Raw genomic sequence first — 24,821 nt, forward strand, 5'->3', positions numbered from 1 at the left:
TTTTTTTCCACACCACTCTCCGTAAACTGTGACTGTTCTCTGAAAATCCCAGGTGATCAGTATTTTCCAAGATGCTCAAACCAACTCTTCTGGCACCAATAGTTATTCCAGTCAAAGTCACTTAAGTCACATTTCTTCCTCATACTGAAATTTGGTCTGAACAGCAGCTGAACCTCTTGAGCGTGCCTGCATGCTTTTGTGCATGAAGTTGCTGCCACATCATTGGCTGATGAGATATTTGCATTAACGAGTAGGTGTACATGTGTACTTAATAAAGCGGCCACTTACTGTATAGTGTTCTGCTGCTTTCCATGAGTCGTGAAAATCCCACTCTGAATCAATTCTTGTTTTTTTTTAAATCCCTGATTGATCTGTTTTCCACTAGCCCAAAATGCAGGAAATACCAGCTTTTTGCTACTCTTTTTAATATAATAACTTTGTTGCAGCAACCCACCACCAACTTCGCCCCTCCCCCCACTGTATCTATTGCCTAAAATGTCAAATCTGTGCGCATATTCTGACATGAACACTTTCCCTTATTTGCAAACTGCTAGCTTTTTTTAAATACAGTGGGTTCTGGTTAATTGGGGCACATTGGGACCTATTCATTTTTGCCCAATTAAGCAGCTGCCCCAATTAGCCAAAGTTTCATGGAAATAGTTAAGAAGGTATTAAAAGAGAAACCTCTGTTTAACTGAGTAACGAATTATGTATTTAAATGAAATACAGAAAAAAAATGGAATAGTGGCAGTCCTACAACAGTACTATAAAACCGCGTGTAGTTCCTAAAATACATTGATGGAGTAATTCATCCTGTGTACGCTGCTATGTTCTTCTGATTGACTGGATGAACAAAATCAGCACAGACACCCAGTGCAGATAACAGGTCTATTATACCATCCATTGTTTTCTTTGAACCTGATAGTGTTGTATGTTTGTAGCCAAGCGAATTGTTTGGCATGGAGCAATTTTTTTTAAATAGGCCTGTTGCTTTGACATTGAAAGCATCATCTCCATAAAATTTTCAAATGTTTTGTAGATTTCCATGTTTCTGCATTTACAGCATCAGCACTATCTTTCTCACCATGTGATTTCTTGAATTTAATATGGTGTCAATGTTTTTTTAACATTGGTCAAATGCACATCTGATTACAATAGAAAACCATTGACTGAGGCCCTCTTTAACATCTGGGTCCCTATTTTCACACTTGAATTTTTGAAATGTTTCCTGTTGTCTCTCGCAATTAAGCCCATTCTTCTTGCAGTGTATCTTACAGATATATCAAGCATGAAATTGTCAATTTTTACACTCCAGTTATCTCTGCCAGCTGACAAAAAGTGGTGTTAGGCAGATGTCTTTTAATTTAAAAAAACAAAATGATCAAAAATCACTGCTTTTTGAATCAGTGCCCATTAGCCAAAATGAATAACATGACAGAATCACACACAATTCACACTATTTAAAAACAGTTCACACTAAACAGGTGTAGTGTTTAACTGCCACACAAATGCACCCAACTAACGTTAGCTAGAAACTGTTCTGCAAGTCTCACGTCCCAATTAAGCAGCATGGTATCCTAAATAAAGGAAGCGAATCCCAGCTATTTTCTCGATTAGTTTTTGTTCCATAAGAGTTATCCCAAATAAATGGCTGCCCCAATTAACTGGAACCGGCTATATGTCCGTTGCTTTGCTGCAGTTACTACTGTGCTTTAGTGATATTACCAATAAGAATGCTGATTTGTTTTTTTGTTGATGTACAGAACTGAATATTTTCCTGAAATCCAAAGAATTTAATCTAATAAACCAAACATTTAAACCTTCCCATGGAAATGAATCATTCTCTCACCCAAATAAGTTTAATGGCCTAAACTGTAAGTGTTGGAAATTTGATATACAGCTTTTCTAATGCATCACTTGCACACTTCAATATATTCACCATTGATCAGTCTTAAAGTATTTATGGTGCTTTTCACAAAATTATTTGGTAACAAATTGGAACCGATAACTCTTGCATACAAATAAGTGTGTCCTAAGTGTGATTCAGACTTTCTTTCATCCCCATGAAATATTTTCAAAGTTCACAAAATTATTTTAATATAATTAAGGGTTTGATTTTGGCAGTGGAGCAACCTTCTTGCATGAATCCTAATTTGGGTCAGGGCCTATAGTTCTCATGATAATTTATTGACCTGGAGTGAATGATAAATTTCTGATCAATACAGATCTAGAGTCCAGCAAATGCCCAGTACCAACCAAAGTCAAGTTTATTGTCAGATTCACAAGTGTGTGTGTGTGTGTGTGTGTGTGTGTGTGTGTGTGTGTGTGTGTGTGTGTGTGTGTGTGTGTGTGTGTGTGCATATATATAAAAATAAAGAAGGTGTAATGAAATACTTGTTTGAAACAGCATCTGAAACACAACATTATATAAGCAATGTTAGCAAGAAAAACACAAATTATACAGTTTTTACAAGCAAACACAATTAGAACAAAAATACAAAATATATCAGTAGTTGATCTATAAAAATGGGTGTATATTTTCACATTACAATATGATTCTCATTACACTTTACATTCTCATTACATTCTCTTTATCTTCCTAGATAAAGGAAGACTAACTGTCTTCCTTTCAGTTAGTCCTGACAAAGGGTCTCGGCCCAAAACGTCGACAGCGCTTCTCCTTATAGATGCTGCCTGGCCTGCTGTGTACCACCAGCATTTTGTGTGTTGTTTGAATTTCCAGCATCTGCAGATTTCCTTGTGTTTGATGATTCTCATTAAATGTCATTAAGACTTCCCTTCATAGTCTTCCAGTAACTATTCAGTTCCTGAACAACTTTCATTTTTTCTCTTTATCAATTCTGATCATTATCTTACCATTCATAATTTTCTTTATCTGTGTTTGTAAGTTAAATATTTGATTAACCTATTTCATCATTTCATTAAACCTGTTTAGCATTTTAGCATCATTGCATTGTAGGAAGTTATTTGTTTAAATCTAAATATATAATTTTCCAAATGCAAATAAACTTGGGGGCGGGGGGGAGTTACAGTATAAAACTTGCTTTATCACAGTTTATTTAGAGATAATGTGGACGGTAGGAAGGCAAGAGTAGCAGCGGTTTCCTCATTGCTTCCTGGACCTTCATTGAAATCCTACTGGATAAAATCCACAATAGAATAATAGCATAGCTAAAGTCAGCCTCTTCTGGTGACCATGCTGCATTTCTGTTTTTTTGATTTTTTTTTAAATGATTTAAATGGAGACTGGTCTTTCAAGTCTGTGCTGGCTGTCAGAGCATTCCATCAGTCCCTTTACCCCACTTCCCTGTAATTCTTTCTCCTATTCATCAACTCCCACTGATTGTCTATCCACCCACTTACCCTAGGGGTATTTTGAAGTAGCCGAATAATTCATAACCAATAATGTGTTCCTGATTTATTAATTAATGTTTCATGTTTGCTTTGCATTTAAGAGAACAAAGTTGTACAACTTGGTATCAACCAGTAATTGTTATGTCAAACTGCTAGCCCAGACATTGGACTGCAGGATGTAACATTATTATAATGTAATTTGGCAAATCTTTTTGTTTCCAGAAATCAAATTTGAAATTATTGTTTTCTATTCTGCTTGTTGTTACCCCTGGATGTACTGTTATAACATGATTTGGTATAAGAAAGAAATGTTAACAAGTATAGAATTATTCTGCGTGGTATTTGTTTGCATAAATACTTGTCTTCTGGCTCTCTTGCAGTTGTCAGCAGAGTCTTGGAGGTGACTGACCTACCGGAGGGAATTAGTCGTACAGAAGCTGATAAGCTTTTAAACGAACTCTTTAAAGCTGGTGCTAAGATTCGATGGCTGCGAGATTCTCAGCCACATTGTGGTGGTGGTGATAGTAATGCAAACACAGAACACTCAAAACCTTCCAGTGACTTAGCATCCATGTACACAATCTTAGCAATGTTTCCTTCAAAACTGGCTGCTCAGAATGCGTTATTGAAACAAAATAACTCAAACAGATTTAAACTGAGATCAAGCAAGAAGCACTACGATTTTCACATTATGGAAAGGGCTAGTTCTCAGTAGTTTACACTGCACTGGACTTGCAGTTTCTTCCACTTATTTCCCTCTTCAATTGGACATGTATAATGGTTTCTGTTGACATATAGACTTCTGGAACGTGGTATTTTACAATATAACAATTGAAGAAAACCAGTGATCCACCCAAAAAAAGGTTGTTTCCTAATTTATGTTCACCGTTGTCACAACAAAGTATCTGAGCATATCACAAAGCTGTGTCTTTATATGGAGAATGCTGTAGAATCTCAGTACAAATTTTATAGCCCTTTTGTTTTATATTTGTGAATCTTGTATCCAATCCAAAGCTCCATTGTACAGCAACTGTTACATGAACACCGTCAGCCAGTAATTACTTGCTTTGACAGTTTCTACCCAGCACAGCCAACATAATGTGAGTTTGCTTAAAAGAAGCAAAACAATTTGGAGAAACCCAGGAAGTTTGTGGGAATGAAGTAGTTGTTATCTTTCTCAGCTGATCACCAGCGACCTACAAAGAAGAATGTGTGAAAACATTGCCTTTTGGATGCAGACTGAAGATTTTGCTGTTTGGCATCCTGGATCCAATGAGTTTTAATCTTAGTCTCCAGTACCCTATTTTAGGTCAACTTTATACTAATTGGGCTCCAGTTTACTGTGTGGACATTCCTCTTTTTGTTATGAAGCTCCAGATGCAATTTTTGTGTTTTTTTTTAAATGCTGGACATTTGTTAGATGTTTGTGTTTTAAGTTCACCTAATATTAAGGATCACTGGACATCAACAGAATTGTTGCTTTATTGCCAAAACGAACCTTTCATTTTTTTTTTTTGGTTGTGTATAAATCCTGCCAGGCTGTACAATGTGTGCTGATGCAAGTTTATTTCCCCCTTTTTTCAGTTCTGAAAAAAATAAATGTTTACAAATACATACAAAACTCTTTGTAACTTATTTCGGTCGTATAAAGTTCTTGTCTGATGCTACTTGACTGCCATGAGATTTGATTGATTGTAAATTGAACTAATTGTAAATGTAATTTTCTTCAAATTATATAGTATTGGTTATTATGAAAAAGGAGCCATTTTCCTATATTTAATGTTCTTTTAAAGCACTAGTTGTGTGTGTGATGTGATTAACTGTCATGTAACAAAATGTTTCTCTGGTTTAGTTTAGCTGGTAATGTTGGCTAACGACAATAGAGGTAGAGGAATGATACAAGCTACAAACCTATAGTGAAACTCAAATTTGCTAGGCAGGCACATGAGATAGAGAATTGGGCTACTTTGACCTTTCAAGTTCAGTTTAAAATTAAACCAGAAAGGTGAATAAAACTCATAGAAATGGGTGAAGTTTATTGTCATGTGTAAATTACATTGATGCACAGATGCAATGGAAAGAAATAGTTTGCAGTTAGCTGCCTGCAAGGTTTCTATTTTGAAAGCATGTTTTAGGAGATGAAGTTCAGCTAAGTGTACCGTGCCAAAGAAATGGACAAGATAAGAATGACTGGAAGAGGAAAGAGTAATTGATTACACCAAGTGACAAGTTATCAGCTATATGTTCACAATATCTCAAAGATTATTAATTCAATATTGTTTTAATTTAATTATTTGAAAATGTTGGAAATGTTCAACAAAAATAAATTCGGATATTCAAAATGCAAAACAGAAAAGAATAACACCAACCTAAATCAGAAAAAAGCTCTGGCAAAACTTGATTTTTGTTTACCTTTCTGCCTACCATTTTCTATTTACATAACTACTAGGTTAAGATTTTCATGCATCAGCTGTGAAGTGCACTTGTACATTTGATGAGACTGAAAAGAGATTAAGATTATTATACTAGTTTACAATCATTTGTAAATATTACAAATTCTTGTATTTTATATTTTAAAAACAGATGATTTTCAGCTTTGTAATGATTTTCAGGGATTTGCTGATATGATTAGTCTTTAGTATATGTCGTTATCTGAATCTGCAATCATTATTAATTATTCAGATATCCTCTATTTAGATTGACTGCTGCTAATTGGTATATTTGAATAAGGACAATCCTTCAATTTCAGTGCAGTGATAATGTCTTCCATACATTGAATTATAAAGGCAAACTTTATAATTTTTATAAAGGGGATTTCTATCAATTAAAAATATCAATTCTGGCAGTACCAGGTGACACATTGTTTCTGCCTCTTCTTCAGAGTGCTGGAAATTGCACTACAATTCTGACCATGGGCGCTTTATGTGGAATTTGCTTGTTCGCCCTGTGACTACATTGCTTTCCTCTGGGTAGTCCAGTTTCCTTCTCCATCCTAAAAATATGAGTCATGTGTGAGTAGGTGAATTGCCTTCTGCATACTTGTTATTGTGTATAGGTGGTTGATACAATCTCAGCTGAGTTAACAATGTAGAGAGAATAGGATTCATGTAACATTAGTATAAATGGTTACATGAATGGTGGGTGTGGATTCTGTGGACCTGTTTCCTTGCCATGTTTCTATGGAAAAAGTAGTTCCCTACATTCAGAATAGCAAATTTTATTCTAAACAGTCTTTCAGAACATAGAGCAGCACTTCACGGAAAAAGGCTCTGTGGCCCACTATGTCTGTGTGGATTAAGCTGCCAGTTTAATCCCATCTGCCTGCATCTGGTCTGTACCCCTCTAATTCTTGTCTGTTCGTGTCCATCTAAATACCTCTTGCTGTTACCACCTTTGCTGAAAGTGTATTCCAGGCATCTACTACTTTGTGTTTTTCCCCATAAACCTTAATTCCCCTGCTATGCAAAACTAATAACTTGTCAATTATTTGACTTTAAAATACTTAACAGGTGATTTGGGTAATAGATCACCTCAGACAGGGTTCAGGTTTACTGATGTGGGTTTGATTGGCTCCATTCTGGAGAAGAAAGAGCAGTAGGAATATTAGTATATACTGCTGTTGACTTTTTTTGCAACAATCAGGTAGGACATCATTTGGTAGTAGGTATTTCACCAATTGAACTTTGTGTTGTTTAGTTAGAGATGCCAAGATTGGGATAGATTCAATGATTTGAGGTATTTTTTCCCCTCCCTGAGTTATAGAGTTATATCATCTATTTATACATCTGTATAAATGTGTACATTAATGTACCAAGCTGCTTTCTGATTGGGCTTTGCTAAACATATGCCACTAATTGTAGCCCCAATCTGAGACATGAAACTCATTGTACCTATAAGCCACCAGTTTAACAACTACAGTTGAAATAGCTTTACAAAATATTTCTACCAATTTTTCTTTTCAGAAAGAGGAGCAGTAGACAATTCAGCCCAGGCATGCTCTGCCAGTTAACAAAATCATAGTGAGTCGTATGCATTAACAAGCTTTCCAGCCCTTTATTTATTTCCCCTGACTCATAATATTCAGATATCCATCAACTTTTGTTTTGAAAGCAATTATTTGTTGATCTTCAAAATTGCTTCAGGATAGAAAATAACAAAGATTCATCACTCTGAGGGAAGAAATTTTTTCTGCTGCTCAGTGCTGGATGCATCAGGGTAAACTTAGCATATCAAGGGCCGGGCTGGTGAATTTTTACTGCATTTCCTCTGCAGAAAGTGTACCCTCTTTCAGTTAGAGACAAAACTGCCCAATATTCCAGGTCTGGTCAATCTCAATATAATTGTAATAAGGCAGTCATATACTCAGTCTGTAGTTTGAAAGGTCAACGTTACCATGTGCCTTCCTAATTGCCTGTGCTGTAATTGCTTGTTAATGTTCAGTGAGTTGTGCATAAGAATCCTCTGATCCTTTTGAACATCACTATTTCCCAATCACTTGAGTTTTAAAATGTACTTGCTATTTTTTGTGTTTTTCAGTTGTGAATCTCCCACTTTTAACATGTTTGCTCCTTTGATTGTTGTAGTATTTATTTTCCCTTGCAACATTTTTATACTCATTATTATTCACTCTTTCACTTAGTTTAAGTCTTTAGCAAATGTGTAGTTGGTTACACAGGCTGAAAATTAGCTGGAGCTTAACTATTCTAACATACATCAGTATTGAAAGATTTTTGGTAATTCAAACAATTCTGGTACACCAGATATCACAGCTGCCAAACTAAGAACCGATTTCCAGTGCCACCACCCACCGCCCCCAAACCCTATGTTCACGTAAATAAGTACATATTACAACCAGGGATTTTGATCAATTTAACTGAGAATTTTTATTTGTGAATTGCATGCTGCTTTCTTAACAGAAAACAGGGAAAATTGTAAAGCATGAAAAGCTAAGTGTACAAAAACTGAAATGTCATTAGTTCAAAAGTATTCAACCTCTTTTGCCCGGTACTTAGTTGAACTACCTCTCACAGCTATTTTTGAATGTCTCTATTAGCTTTGCACAATGGGATGGAGCAAGATTTGCCCATTCCTCCTTGGAAAATTGCTCAAGCTGTGTTGGGTTAGTTGGGGAAAAGCAGTGGACAGCAATCTTGAAATTTTGCTAGAGATATTTGATTGGGTCAGGACTCTGACTGGACCAGTCAAGGATATCAGTTTTCTTCAAATGAAGCCACTCCATGTTGCTCTGGCAGGGTGTTGGGTTGTCGTCCTCCTGAAAGTTCCCAGTTTAAGCTTTCTGGCAAAAGCCATCAAATTTTTCTCCAGGATCTCTTCATATTTAGCAACATTCATCTCCACATCAAACCTGACCAGATTTCCAGTCCCTGCTGCTGAACAGCATCCCCATAACTTGATGCTTAAGTGTAGGTTTTTCACCAAATTTAAACATGGGGGTACGCACATCAGTTGGAAGCAAAATCAGAGGAAGCGGGGTGTTACAGTATGCACTATATTTCCATTCTTCATTAAATTTCAGCATGAATTGCCTTGCTATTTTGCTTCCACACTCCTGTCACCTCAGCTGCAGAATATCATAGTTCAATATTTATTTACCAAGTAGTTCAGTAAATAGAATTATTAAATAAAAATCTTTTCAAACTGAAACATTAACTCTATTTCTCTTTCACAAGAGCTGATGCCTACTGAGTATTTCCAGCTCCATCAATATACAGACATTATTGAAATTCTAAGGTAAGCTCTAATACAATCATACTTCACTGTTGATCTTAGCTAAGATTATATGTAATCTTATTACAATTCTATAAGAACCTGTAATCTCTCTAGGTTATATGGACCGTTATATGGAATGATGGGGCTGGTTTGAGGGACCACTACCTTTCTCTTGCTCCTGTTGTGTTCTAGCGAATAAAAAGTTTCATATAAGTAGCACATTTGACAACTTCTGGATATGCAGAGTGCTTTGTAGCCAAATAGACACTAATGTTAATCGACTGTCATCTAAATGTTTACATGTCATGTAATTATCAGCCTTGACTCAGAGCGTCCTCATTTCTGATCCAAATGGTATGGGTTCAATTCCCACTCCAACAATGTGACTGTCAAATTTATTTTCGTATGCTACCGCAGCACTGCATAATCATACATGAAATCTTTTGAAACTGATGCCCTGTGTTCTGCTTTGGATGTAAGATGTTCTGTTTCTTCATTCCGAAGAGTTGGGGATATTTTTCATCATGGCCATGCTTATTCTCAAACAACGTTAACAAAATACTCATAACTACATTGATGTCATAATCACATTAATGACTGCAGGAGCTTGCTGTGCTGAAACTTCACAACACTGCACTTGGAATGTTGTGTGCAAAGAAAATGAGGATATGCTGGCTCAGCAGAGAGTCCAAAGGCAGTTCACGAGAATGACCCCAAGAATGAAAGGCTTAACCTGAGCATTTGATGTCTCTGGGCTTGTAGTCGAGGATGAATGTCAATTATGTTGAAACATACAGGATGGTGAAAGGCATGGATAGAGTGGATGTGGACAGGATGTTTCCATTAATAGAAGTGTTATAGGACCTGAGGGCACAACTTCAAAATGAAGGGATGACACGTGATTAACCATTTGATGGTGAAACTAAGAAATGCATTACCACGGAGTTGTGAAAACCAAGTCATTGGGTGTATTTAAAGCAGAAATTGATGGACTGATTGCTTGGGGTTAAGGTGGGAGAATGGTATTGAAAAGATCAGCCATGATTTAATGATGGAACAGGCTTGATGTAACCTAATTCTGTTCCTATCTTGTGGCCTTATGACCTCACTTCATTAGCTGCAAGTGTGAGCCAATGAAAAGTCCTGGAAGTTGCTATGTGAATGAAAGAAGATGCTGGTTAATGTTATTGTAATGCATTCAAAACAGCTGCAAATAGATGGTAAGTCTGCTCAAAAAGTTTGTCCTTTCCATTATTTTGAAATGTCATTATGGTATTTTTAATCCAAACCCTAACTTTCTGCATGAATATTAGTCATAAAATCTACTATCAGAATTAATATAACTTACTTTTGGACAAAGATGCAAAAGACACACTAGAATATATTCCTTAAATATCTCGCAGTAAACCAAAACACTATAAATCAATTCAGCTTAATGTTTGATTGTCTTGCTTGATTTTCCTTGTCCTCTTCTGCTCCTTTATTAAATATTTAATCTTGTTCAGCATCAGTCATTTCCATGAGTTAGAACTCTACATACTAAGCATTTCAAAATACTTCATTTTGGTCTTTACAAAAATAAAAAAATCCAATGCTAATTAGGTTGATAACAAAACATTTTAAATTTGAAAATATAAAATATTGTGACTTTTTTCTGTACTGTTATTTCTGATGGAAAGTCCCAGACCTGAAATGTTAACTTTTTCTTCTCTTTCCAGAAATGCTGCCTGAACTGGTGAATGAATGCTTCCAGTGTTTTCTGTTTTGTAGTTCAGATTTCCAGCATATGAAGTTCTTGTTTAATTTTTCAGTTTTGAACTGAACTTCTGCAATAAGCAGTTTCGGAAATCTTCTATGTTAAATTGGTGTGCCTTGTCAGTAATAAAGTTGCAAAGAAAGACCTTGCTTCCTTTCTATTGTTGTGGGTGACTGACAACAACTGTGTTCAAGTTCATGTTTGTTGTGTGAGGCCTTGTTTCTCACATGACTGACAAGAAAGTGTCTTCATAGATTGACATCCGTGTGTGCTCACTCCCCTCAGATAATTAATATTACAGCATATATGCCTCAGGATGATTGACTAAAAAGCCTAGCTCCTTCAATTGATTAATAAATCGCAAACCTGTCTACCCAGAGTAATTTAAAGACTATTATTCTGTTACAACCAGGCACATATTTCCCCCTTTCAGTTTCCAAATGGACTTAAAATCGGTAGCACTTAATTTAACTCTTTCGTTTCCACAATGCCAAATCTCTCCTTTTTTTAAACATTATCTTCCTATGTTACCATTGGAGATGCAATAATACTTGATGTTCTATCCAATTGTACATGCATTTGTGATGAGAGTAATCCTTGGTTACAAACACATTTTCCTATGTCACACACTTTGCTGTGCTACAGTCTCTGAACCCATGGATATGAGCTCACTATTCATTTTGTAATTTGTAGTCATTTTTCATGTATTGCTTTGTACTGCTGCCGCCAAACGTCAAATTGCACAAACTATGTCAACGATAATAAACCTCATTCTAATTTTGATAACAATGATTTCCAATCGAGTTAATTGTGGTCATTGCTCTAAATGTGGTTTGGACCAAATGAAAAGTGTGATCGATTTGTGGAATGTGTTCATTCTATTCACCCAAGCTCGATAATTTGATTTTCTTTTTTGATCTCACACTGCTGTAACCTCCATCTCTTTTCCAACAAAATTTGGTGTCAGTTTAAAGAATAATGTAGGCAGTCCCTGGGTTACATAAGTTTCCCCACTCATGAAAACTGTCATTCCGATAGATATGATTTCAAATGGACACAGAACAGCACAGCACAGGAATATGCCATTCGGCCCACAGTGCTGTGCTGAACCATAGAAAAACCACCCAAACACTAATCCCTCCTTCCTACACCACCTTCATATCCATCCATGTGCCTATCTGAATGTCTCTTAAAAGCCTCCAATGTAAATACACCATACCAGGCAGTGCATTCCAGACATTCATGATGCTTGAGTAAAAAAAAATCTTGGATCCCCTTTGAATCTATCCCTTCACCCCTTCAATGCATACCTCTGGTATTAGACAGTTGAACACTCGGAAGCAGATACTCCCTGCCTCTCGTAATCTTAAAAACCTTTATCAGATCTCCCCTTAGCCTCTGCTGTTCCAGAGAAAACAGCCCAAGAGAATCCTGCCTCTTCTAATAGCACGTCCCCTCTAATCCAGGCAGCATCCTGGTAATCAACTTCAGTACCCTCTCCAAAGCCTCGACATCTTTCCTGTAGCGGGGCAACCAGAACTGTATGCAATACTCCAGATGTGACCTAGCCAGAATTTTATAAAGTTGCCACATAATCTCCTGACATTTGAACCAGTGCCTCGGCTAACAAAAGCAAGCATTCCATAAGCTTTCTTAACTACCTTTTCGACCTGTGTAGTCACTTTCAAGGAGCTATGAACTTGGATCCCAAGATCTCTTTGCTCAACTACACTGTTAAGGATCTTGTCATTTGCCCTACCAAGGTGCAACACCTCACATTTATCTGGGTTAAACTCCATCTGCTACTTCTCTGCCCATAACTGCAACTGATCTATATTGTGCTGTGTTCTTTGCCAGTCTTCTACACTATCCACAACGCCACCAATCTTGGTATCAAAAAAATGAGAGTCAAATGACCATTTATGTATCATCTTCCATTATGCAGTTACAATGGTACAGAAATACCTGCTATCAAAGCAGGTCCAGTAGTGATGTCTAAGAGACATTTAGACAAGCCGTGAACAGGCAGGGACGGAAGGGGTATGGACCATGTGCAAGCAGATGGGATTGGCTTAGTTTGGAGCTCTTGCTGTGCTGCACTGTAACGTGTTCTATAAGTACAAAGTTGGATAATTCTAGGAATAAATTTTGTGGGGGTTTGGTTCCTTGTTTGATTAGCCACTGAATCTCTCACGCTGTTCACTTTATCACAAATGTCTTAACAGTCTTTGGAAGTGAAGCAGAGTGTAGTGAGGCTATGGACAGTATACATATTACACAATAGGAGGTGTTTGCTGTCTTGAGTCAAACTGGGGTGGATAAATCACCAAGGTGTTCCCTCGGACCCTGTGGGAGACTGGTACAGAAATTGCAGGGAATCTAGCAGAGATGTTTGAAACATCCTTAGCCACGAGTGAGGTGCCGGAGAATTGGAGAGTAGCTAATGTTGTTCCATTGTTTAAGAAAAGCTCTAAAATAAACCAAGAAATTATAAGGCAGTGAGCCTAACATCAGCAGTGGGAAAGTCATTGGACGGTATTCTAAGGGACCAGATGTGTGAGTATTTGGATAGACGGGAACTGATTAAGGATAGTCAACATGACTTTGTGTGTGGTAGGTTGTATGTAACCAATTTACAGAGGAATAAACTCTTTACAGGCTTACATCTGGGTACAGGTATTGATTATAACTGTTTCAATGACAAACTTTGCCATCTTCAGAAGAGTTTATTCATCGTATATGCCAGGTAAGCACTAGATCTGATCTTATAAAGTTTTTGATAAAGTTACCAGGAAAGTTGATGAAGGTAAAGTAGTGGATGTTGTCAACCTGCTTTTTAGCAAGGCCTGTATCCTTGCTAAACAAGGATACTTGCTATACAAGGTCCTGTATTGAAGGTTGGTCAAGAAGGTTCAATCGCTTTGCATTCAAGATGAGGTTGTGATACAACCAGTCAAAGTACTTTCAACCAGATGTCTACAGAGGCTTGTCAACATTTTAGATGTTATGCCGTATCTTCTAAAGTAGAGGTGCTGCTGTGCTTTCTTCATAATTGCACTTAGATGCTGGGCCAAGGGCAGGTCCTCTGAATTGATAACACAGAGGATTTTAAAGTTGCTTACCCTCTCCACCTTTGACCCCTGCATGACCTCTGTTTTCCTCCTCAAGTCAATATTATCAGCTCCTTGGTCTTGCTGACACAGGTTTGGCATCACTCAGCCAGATTTTCCATCTCTTTCCTTTATGTGGATATGTCACCACCTTTGGCCAAGGGCAGTGATACTGTCAGCAAACTTGAACCAGGATAAGAATATATGTAAAGTACTGTAGTACACAAATAGGAAATAAAAGGTAGTGAGGTAGTGTCCTTGAAGGTGTCCTGGATACTCAGGAGGCTAGTGCCCATGATGGAGCTAATTTTACAACTCTCTGCAACTTGCTTCAATCCTGTGCAGTAACCCTCACCCCCCCCCCCCCCCCCACCCAGTTAGAATGTTCTCCATGTAACATCTGTAGAAATCTGTGGTGTTTTTCATGACGAAGTAAATCTCCTCAAACTCCTAATGAAATACAGCAGCTGTCTTGCCTTCTTTATAGCTGCACCAATATGTTGGGTCCAGAGATAATGACACCCAGGAACTTGCTCAATCCCTCTCCACTTCTGATCCCTCTATGAGGACTGGTGTGTGTTTCCTTGTCTTAACCCTTACCGAAGTCCACAATCAGTTCTTTACTCATACTAAATTTGAGTGCAAGGTTGTTACTGCAACACCATTCAACTAGCTGATATATCTTGCTCCTGTACGACACAGGTCATTGCCTCATATGAGACAATATCCTGTACAAGATATGGCATTGGTTAGCCATACAGTCATAAGTGTAAAGCGAGTAGAACAGGGTGCTAAGCACACAGCCTTGTGGTGTACCTGTGCTGATAGAGATATGAAGGAGATAATCCTGACTAGGGACTGCAAGTGAGGAAATAGATGGGTATTGAAGCCAAGGTCTTGGAGTTTACTGATTAGTTTTAAGGGAGCGATCATATTGAACTGCAGTTGATTAACAGCATCTTTGCTGTCCAGATGTTCTAGGGTTGAATGAAGAGCCAATGAAATTGCATCTGTTGTGGATCCGCTTTGCCGGTAGTAAATTGGAGCAGATCTCAGTCGCTTCTCAGGCAGGAGTTGATGTGTTTCATCACCAACCTCTCAAAAAGACTGTTTATCACTGTTCGATGTATTGTAAATGCTACTAGACGATAAATATTGAGGCATGTTACCACATTCTTAAGTACCAGTATGATTGAGGCCTGCTTAAAACCATTTGATAAGCACGGGTCTTTGGTATCCCACCTGGGCCAGGTGCTTTCTGTGGGTTCACCCTCCTGAAGGATGCCCCCACGTCGACTCACAGACTGAAATCCCAGGGTCATCAAGAGCTGTGGGAGTTCGTGAAGGTTCCTCCAAGTTTTCAAGGTCAGAACGAATATAGAAGGCATTGAGCTCATTTGGGAGCGATGCCTTGTTGTCACCTCTGTTGCTTGGTTTCACTGTGAAAGATGTATTAGCATTCAAGCCCTGCCGCAGAAGACAGCATCCTTCATTGATTCAAGTTTAGACCGGAATTTCCCCTTCGCCCGTGAGATGGCTTTCCCGAGATCATATCTGGACGTCTTGTATCTTGCCTTGTTGTCAGACCTGAATGCCTCTGATTTTCCCTTTAGCAGGTTGTAGATCTCCTGGTTCATCCAGCGCTTCTGGTTGTGGAAGACTGAATGATTCTGTGGGGAAACAAACACTCGTCTACGACTGTCCGTGACATCTGCGGTGTATTCATCCAGATCCACTGATGAATCTTCAGTCCAAAGCAGCCCGTAGCCGCTGCCCAGCCTCCCGCGACCAACACTTCGTTGTCCTTGTATCTGGGGGGGGGGAGAGCGATACGCACAAATCGCTGGAGGAACTCAGCAGGTCAGGCAGTATCTGGAGGGATAGAGAGAGGCGGTCGATGGTCTCTCCACAAACGCTGCCTGGCTCATTGATCTCCAGCGCCTCGAAAGTTGCTCTAGATTCCAGCTTCGGTAGTTTGTTGTGCCTCACTCGTGATTGACCGCAAAGAAAGCGCTCCTCCCTCTGGTGATTGATGGACGGGGATACCGACCTACCGCTGTTCGGGAAGGTTCAGTGGACACGCCTCCCTCGGGTGATTGACGGCCCCAAAGGCCAGTCTGACTGGCGTAAAATCAGCGACGAGTCATTGCTTTTGTAAACGGGAGAAGGGCTTGGAGGTGGAGAAAATACTCGGTTGTGTTTGGTTTATGTGAAGAAGCTGCGAGAGTGTCAGGAGAATGCGCTGGTTTGAAGGCACCATTCCTGCTGCCATCGCTTTCGCTAAACAGAACAACGCGGTTTTCATAGTGTTTATTACAGGTATGGCAGTGGGCCGAGCTCGGGCAGGTGGGCTGCGGCCTAGCCGGAAGGAAGCCTTGTCATTCCGGCTTGAGGCTGTCTTTGGAGTGGGAGCCGGGCTCCGACACGTCATCTCTTTGCATTCTGTTGAATCGTGTACCCCATCAGTTCGAACAGGATTTTATTTAAAAGCACATGCGTAGCAGCCAACTGCTGACGGGGGGAAATGCGGCATTGGGGCATCCCAAAGAGGTCTTCCAATTTGTTGCCATTTTGATTAGTGAAACTGTGATTTTTGTCTCGGATATTGATTCTGTTTCCAAATATACTGGGTGATGTATCAAAATATAAACGCACCAATCTCCAGCAAACGTCAAAAGATGGAAGTCTTTCATTATTATGCTGTCCGCAAACAGTGCAACGATGCACTTGTGTTTATTTGCATTACCACGTCAGGCCACAGGTGAAATTAAAGTTTGCTAAGTTCTCGCTTGTTTAGAAGGTAGTTGCTCTCTCTCCAACCTCGCCTGGAAGCAACATTATATTTCTCTCTGGGCCTTTCAGAAAAGGGGTTGACATTGGATAATTTAGGGTGCAAAGCTATTTGCTGGCATACGTGGATTAAAGATCCCACTGTAAAAGAAAATCATCTTGACTCTTGAGGCAGTAATAGCTTTCAAGATGACAGTTGTTTGCTGCGATGTTATAAATTGTGGATTATGGACCTATTGGTTAGAATGATAGTCTTTTGTTCTGATCTTTTCATCTTCACCTATGCAACGAGCATTTTAGTAAAAAAATTGTATTTTAGCAGATGCTGCTGTCCTTTTTTTTAAATGAGCATAATAGGTCCAAGTAAATATCGTTTTGTTTCTCTGTGTGTGATGTATCATTGTGATTAAAGTCCAGGGTTTTTGAGCTTTGTAAAACAACTATTTAGTTTGCAGCTTGTGTGAATAAGGAAAAAAAACAAGTTCATTTGCTGAGGTCTGCACAGTCCCTGGGTCTCAACAAATTTTGGTGACAAAACTAAATGGAATTTTGTTCTATGGGTAAGAAATAAAAAGGGAAGCTTGTTAGAAGCATTTATTTGTAAAATGAAGACTGGATAGACTCAGTTTAGCAATCCACATGGTCAAATCAGCAGAAGTTTTTGCAGTCAAGGCTGATGCATGGAAGGTTGCCACTTGGATGAAGTAGCAGAAAATCCTGTGCTTTGGAAATTAGAAGCAGGAGCACTTCATTCAAAACCAGTGTTGATGTTTGACTCAATATTTTATTCACTCGTGATCAGAGGAGTTGTTTTAACCCATGTTTAATTGTGTTTGAGCTATGTAATGTTTTTAAATGGCCGTTAACTGAACTACATCACAATGGACATTGAGTTATATAAAAGCCAGAACAGATAGTAAACTGGATGCATTTTTAAAACATTTCGATCATTTCATAGTCACCAGTTTTGGTTTTCAGATATCAGGTTATTTATTTAATTAACTGAAGTTACATTTCCACATTAGCCATGGTTATGAACTGTTGGCTAAATCATCATTCCAGATGTATGGTTATTCAAGATTGTTTAACGTAATTTCCTGTAGGTGTAAGGAGGAAAAAAAATAATTGTTACTTCGGATCTGATGCAGCACAAAAAAACACAGAAGATAAAGACGAAATATAAATACATAAGATAGCTTCTATACATTGATTGTATGTCCATAAAGTGACACTAGATTGTATACAAGGTGACTGACAGGAAATAATAAAGTAGTGTTGGAGTTAGTGGGTGGAAATATTGATCAGCCTTACTGCTTGGGGAAAAGAAATGTTTTTGAGTCTGGTGGTCCTGGCTTGGATGCTACATAGCCTCCTCCCTGATGGGAATGGGGCAAATGAGCAAGGTGTGTAGAATCAGTCATGAGGTTACTGGCCCTTTTTGCCGCCCTTTTGTACATATGTCCTTGATGGTGGGTAGGCTGGTGCTACTGATGCATTGGGCAGTTTTGAATACTCTTTATAGAGCCTTCCTGTCTACCATAGTGCAGTTTCCAGACCAGGCACTAATGCAGTTTGTCAGGACACTATCCGCTATTATCTGCAGAATGATGTGAGTGTAGGTGTCTTACCTCCAGCTCTGTCCAGCCTCCTCGGAAAATAGAGGTGTGGTGAGCTCTCGTGACTGTGTAGTCTGTATTCTGGGACCAGGAGAGGTTTTCTGTGATGTGCACTCCCAGTAGCTTGAAATAGCTTACAGCTTCCGATGCTGTGAAGAGGGATGTGAGTGGTGCAGATTCTCCTGCAGTCGCTAACTTTCGCCTTTGTCTTTTTGACACTGAGAAAGAGGTTTTCTGTTTGGCACCAGGGCTCGAGCTCTTTCACTTCCTCTCTGTCTCATTGTTGTTGGTGATGAGTCCCACCGCAGTTGAGTCATCACTGAACTTGACAATGTGATTACTCTGTTGTTTTGCCATGCAGCCTGAGTGAGTATCGTATACAGCAATGGCTCAGCACACAGCCTTGGGGGGGGGTGGGGGCAACTGTGTTGAGGATGATGGGAGGGAGGAGTGGTTGTGCATCCTAATTATCTGAGGTCTATTGGTTAGGAAGTCCATAAGTGCCATTATCAGCCATTTAAAGTACTTCATGATGATTAACGTCTGTGCCACCGGGTAGTAGTCGGTCAGTTCTGAAGGTGTAGATATTCTTTGGCACAGGGACTGGGAGTTCTCGGCCATGGGATGTTGTCTGGCCTGGCCACCTAATTGGGATTGACTTTCTGCAGAGTCCTTCTTATGTCTGCTGCTGTTACAGGCATGTTGCTAGATTAATATAATAATTTTGACTTAAAAACAGACTATCATTTATGGATTTAAAGCATACCTTTGACCCAGTATCACTTGCTGCTTGCAAAGTATCAGTAATTTCTGCCATCGTTTCGGTGTAGGAGTGCTACTGATGTCCTTTGTAATTGAACAGCAAAATACTGCAGGTGGAAATGCAGGATATAATGTTGGAAATACTCAGTAAGTTGAGCAGCTTTTATGGAGAATGGAATGAATAGACACTTCAAATTGACTTTGTATTGGGACTCTGAAGTACTAAAGGTTTTGGTGTTGGAACTACTTACAGTTCAACAGATGTGATCTAACCAGAACTTTCTGTAGCAGTAGCATCAATTCTTTTTCCATTAGTTTCAATTTTATTTTCTCTACTATTAACCCTAATCCATGTCTCTGTCTTCTGTGGACTTGCACTGTTGGCAACTTGTCAACGTTTTGTGTCCGACTGGGGTGACATCATGTTTTGTTCACATTGATACCTGCCATATTTTACTCTTGCTAAATCTGTTTATCTCTTGTACGTAGAGCATATTATGCTCATGATGCCATTGAGAGACTTGCATGTCTTTTTTTTTATCTCAGCATCTACATATCTGATAAATACAGTTAATATTTGTGTTTTCATTTCAAGTCACTTTTTTTTCCTGGGAATCAGATATCTGCCACTTCTCCCTATAATCTTTTGTCTGGAAATAATTCGGAAGATGTGTAGCTCAGGTGGGATGGTTGAGTTGAGTTGTTCTCCGATCATGGCAACTTGAAAACATTTCGTCACCATGCAAGGAGACATGGTCAGTGTACAGTTAAATGTAGTATATTCTCCGAATGCTTGGCCTCTATATATTTTTCAATCAGCTGATTGGATATCAGTTTGAAAACTCAATTGTGATGTGGGGAGGAAATTTCTTTGCTGATTGGATGTGTGGTAAATATGCATGTGGTCTGAAATTTTGCTTGTATCAACTCATAAATAAACTCAAGGTCTACGTGTTTGTTTATAGAATTGTTCACAGAAAACCATACTTCTAGGAGTTCTCTTGCTTGCCGAGTGTTCGCTTGCTGGTCCTCTCGATATTCATGACTGTCCCTGGTCTCTACCCAGGATGATCGAGAAGGGCACAGATTTGACTGGGCATCAGTGAAAGTCATGATGCAAGAGAATATAAGCGTGGTTTTCCGCGAACAATTCTGTAAACAAGCGTGTAGATTTCAGCTTCAAGTGAAATTTCATGTATCATCTGGAAATCGATGCAAATCACATTTCCACAATTACACTTTAGTTATCGTTGAAGTGCATCAGGTGCGATCATCTGTGCTGCACCCAATAATCTAACATTTAACAACTTGAAAGAAATTCTAAGATTTCAATATTGTTGAAGTATTGGCATGGTTAACATGGTTCTCAGATACAAATCCCATCGTGACTTAAGTTCTTAAAACTTTGGACAGATTAAATTGGGTAGATTAGTTAGAAAATATTAACATTGTGAGGCCCACAACTAAAGTTGTAAAAATAAATAGGAATTTGACCTTTTAGGTATTTCTTAATTAAATATGTGATGTTTTGTTTGGAACCAAAAACAAGAGCTGGAATTGACCGTAGATTCCTTATGCCTTCTCCAACATTCAGCACCATTATAACTGATCATCAACTTCTGTCTGTTTATACCTTCTCCCCTCCCTTTAACAACACAAATATACAATATATCTGACTTCATTATATTTAGTAACTTGGACACCACTGCTTTCTGTGATTTGTCGCTCTCTATGTGAAGACATCTCCCTTGATTTTTAGTTCTAAATGACACACTTTATATGCTGAAGAAATAACCCCTGGTTTGGACTTCTTCCTCTGTCTCGTTAAATTAATCTGTTAGAATGGTACAGGTTTCTTTAAAATCCCTCTTGCTCTTTTGTACTCTATTGACACTAATTGTCTTCACCTGTTCAACCAGCCATTCCAGTCTGGCAACTCTGTGGTAATGGCAATAGTGTCCTTCCTCAGGGAAACCAACTCTGGATGAGGCCTCACTAAAGTCCCTGTATGGCTACAACAAGGCATCTTTGCTTCTGTATTCAGATTCTTTTAGAACAAAGCTAACATTTATTTTCTTTCTTCACCACTTGCTGTACTTAAAAGCTTGCTTTCAGTAATGTGTGTACAGTAACATCAATGTCCTTGTCAATTTATGCCTATTCAAATAATATTTCTATTTAGTTCCAAGATGTGCATATTTTTCTGCATCAATCTGTACCTACCATGCAATTACCTACTCAACCAACTTGTTTAAATCACATTGGAGCCTCATTGCAAATATTTCATAGCTCACACTGCCTCCTATCCCTTTCTTCCTCACCCCTCACCCTCTCAGTGTGGTTTGAAAATTAGAGACTGCACTTAATTCCATCACCTTGATTATTAATAACCATTTTGAATCCTGCCCTGCTAATGATTGTATCCTTCCAGAAAACAATTATGGTTATTTCTTTAGTTTTCTACCTGTCAACAATGTTCAGTTCATCTCCATACATTACTTCTAATCTGTGTTTTAACGAGTAATGTTGGATGTTATCAAAAATCTACAAGTCTCTGAATGCCACATCCACTGGTACTCCTTTATCAGCAGGTACTTCTTCAAATTGCATTAGATTTGTTAGACTTTGATTGCTCCTTAAAATGTTTCTTTAATTTGCCTCTTGACCTGTATTAAACCAGCTTGCAAAACATTTTGTTTTAAAGTTTTGAAAAGCTAAAACAAAGAATAGGTCTCCTTTCTGTACTTAATAGAGATTGAGAAATAAATGGTGGTGATACTTAACTTTGCTAGGGAACATCCTGAAAGTAATCAACAATTGTAATAACTTTCTCCCCTGGCAAAACAGCCAGATGATCTCCCTGTGTAACCAGAAGGCAGCTCTGCATTGCTTTGTCTTGACAAAATCCAAATGATGATGGTATTAGGTCATAGATCAGTTTATAAATGGCTGCACACACTCAAGAAGCAGAATTGCCTACTTGTTCATATGTTACTGTGCATCTTCAGTTTAATGTGCTAGACTTAAAGGAATGCAAAATATAGTCTGTTTTCTATTGAAGATGTTATTAATAAAGTGGCTTGTAATCATTTGGCTCCAGAATATTTGTTTAAGGATTAGCTTTGTCACATGCACATCGGACAGATAGTGAAATGCGTTGTTTGTGTCAACGACCATTACAGTCCAAGGATGTGCTGGGGGCAGCCCACAGGTGTCACGTTTCCAGCAGCAACGTAGTATGCCCACAACGTACAAACCCAAATCCATATGTCTTTGGAATGCGGGAGGATTAGGAACACCCAGAGCACGCCCACGCGGTTATGGAGAGAAAGTACAAGGTCCTTAAAGGACACCAATGGGAATTGGAACTGGGGTAAAGCATTATGCTCACTGTTACAGTGCACAGGTCAATTTGAAAAGCTTTTCGTCCCTTCTGTTTATGGTTGCGCCACCAAGCCAGTTACGGAGGCACAGTATATTTAGAGAGGTGTTATGGTGGTGCAGCAGTTAGCATTTCAGATCCAAGTATCCACGTTCAGCCATGCCTGATGTCTAGAGAAACATAGCAAACCTACAACACAATGCAAGCCCTTTGGCCCACAAAGCATGTCCTTACCTTAAAAATACCTAGGCTTAGCCTTAGCCCTCTATTTTCCTAAGCTCCATTTACCTATCCAGGAGTCTCTTAAAAGACCCCATCGTTTCTGTCTCCGCCACTGCTGCCGGCAGCCCATTCCACGCACTTGCCACTCTCTGCGATTTAAAAAAAAAAACAACAACAACTTACCCCTGACATCTCCTCAGGGGTAAGCACCTTAAAACTGTATCCTCTTGTGCTAGCCATTTCAGCCCTGGGAAAAAGCCTCTGACTATCCGCACGATCAATGCCTTTCATTATCTTGTACACCTCTATCAGGTCACCTCTCATCCTCCATCGCTCCAAAGAGAAAAGGCTGAGTTCACTCAACTTATTCTCATAAGGCATGCTTCCCAATCCAGGCAATGTCCTTGTAAATCTCCTCTGCACCATTTCTATGGTTTCCACGTCCTTCCTGTAGTGAGGTGACCAGAATTGAGCTCAATACTCCAAGTGGGGTCTGAGCAGGGTGGTATATAGCTGGAACATTACCTCTCAGCTCTTAAACTCAGACCCACAGTTGATGAAGGCCAATGCACCATATGCCTTCTTAACCACAGAGTCAACCTGCGTAGCAGCTTTGAGTGTCCTATGGACTTGGACCCCCAAGGTCCCTCTGATCGTCCACACTGCCAAGAGTCTTACCACTAATGGTATATTCTGGCATTGTATTTGACCTACCAAAATGAACCACCTCACACTTTTCTTGGTTGAACTCCATTTGCCACTTCTCAGCCCAGTTTTGCATCCTATCAATGTCCCGCTGTAACCTCTGACAGCTCTCCACACTATCCGCAACACCCCTAACCTTTGTGTCATCAGCAAATTTACTAAACCATCCCTCCACTTCCTCATCCAGGTCATTTGTAAAAAATCACGAAGAGTTGGGGTCCCAGAACAGATCCCTGAGGCACGCCACTGGTCACCGACCTCCATGCAGAACATGACCAGTCTACAGCCACTTGTTTCCTTCTGTGGGCAAGCCAGTTCTGGATTCACAAAGCAATGTCCCCTTGGATCCCATGGTCCCTACTTTCTCATAAGCTTTGCATGGGGTACCTTATCAAATGCCTTGCTGAAATCCATATACACTACATCTACTGCTCGATCTTCATCAATGTGTTTAGTCACATCCTCAAAAAATTGAATCAAGCTAGTAAGGCACGACCTGCCTTTGACAAAGCCATGCTGACTATTCCTAATCAAATTATACCTCTCCAAATGTTCATAAATCCTGCCTCTCAGGATCTTCTCCATCAACTTACCAACCACTGAAGTAAGACTCACTCGTTTATAATTTCTTGGGCTATCTCTACTCCCTTTCTTAAATAATGGAACAACATCTGCAACTCTCCAATCCTCCGGAGCCTCTCCCATCCTCATTGATGATGCAAAGAATATCACCAGAGGCTCAGCAATCTTCTCCCTCGCTTCTCACAGTAGCCTGAGGTACATCTCATCTGGTCCCGGTGATTTACCCAACTTGATGCTTTCCAAAAGCTCCAGCACATCCTCTTTCTTAATATTTACATGCTCAAGCTTTTCAGTTCACTGCAAGTCATCCCTGAAATCGCCAAGATCCTTTTCCATAGTGAATTAAGTACCTCTGCTATCTCCTCTGGTTCCATACACACTTTTCCACTGCCACACTTGATTGGTCCTCTTCTCTCATGCCTTATCCTCTTGCTCTTCACGTGCCTTGGGTTTTTCCTTAATCCTCTCCACCAAGGGCTTCTCATGGTCCCTTCTTTTATTCTTAAGCTCCTTCCTGCTAGCCTTATCTTCTAGATCTCTCTCATTTTAGTTTTTTTTTAACCTTTCGTAAGCTCTTCATTTCTTCTTGTCTAGATTTACAACAGCCTTTGTACACCACAGTTCCTGTACCCTACCATCCTTTCCGTCTCATTGGAACATATCTATATAGAACCCCACGCAAATATCCTCTGAATATTTGCCACATTTCTTCCATACATTTCCCTGAGAACATCTGTTTCCAATTTATGCTTCCAAGTTCCTGCCTGATAGCCTCATATTTCCCGTTACAC

General features: G+C 39.2%; 2 protein-coding genes across 16 annotated transcripts in view; both read left to right on the top strand.

Moving 5' to 3' along the window:
* LOC140714366 (R3H domain-containing protein 1-like) overlaps nt 1-4,996 on the top strand; it is a 160,318-nt gene extending 155,322 nt beyond the window's left edge. For 7 of the 15 annotated variants that reach the window (XM_073025577.1, XM_073025603.1, XM_073025568.1 and 4 more), the window contains one exon: nt 3,756-4,994. In XM_073025577.1, the coding sequence (XP_072881678.1) occupies nt 3,756-4,090 (335 nt within the window). In that variant the 3' untranslated portion in view covers nt 4,091-4,994. Of the gene's footprint in view, nt 1-3,755 lie in introns of all 15 variants that reach the window. The other 8 variants (XM_073025642.1, XM_073025632.1, XM_073025650.1 and 5 more) reach the window with 5 other exon arrangements.
* An 11,085-nt stretch (nt 4,997-16,081) lies between these two features.
* The window catches only part of ubxn4 (UBX domain protein 4), a 58,644-nt gene continuing 49,904 nt past the window's right edge, over nt 16,082-24,821 (top strand). Inside the window, exon 1 of the mRNA XM_073025710.1 lies at nt 16,082-16,290. Coding sequence (XP_072881811.1) covers nt 16,209-16,290 — 82 coding nt within the window. The 5' untranslated portion in view covers nt 16,082-16,208. The remainder of the gene's footprint in view (nt 16,291-24,821) is intronic.

This window comes from Hemitrygon akajei, chromosome 2, assembly GCF_048418815.1.
Source record: "Hemitrygon akajei chromosome 2, sHemAka1.3, whole genome shotgun sequence".
Lineage (NCBI taxonomy): Eukaryota > Metazoa > Chordata > Chondrichthyes > Myliobatiformes > Dasyatidae > Hemitrygon > Hemitrygon akajei.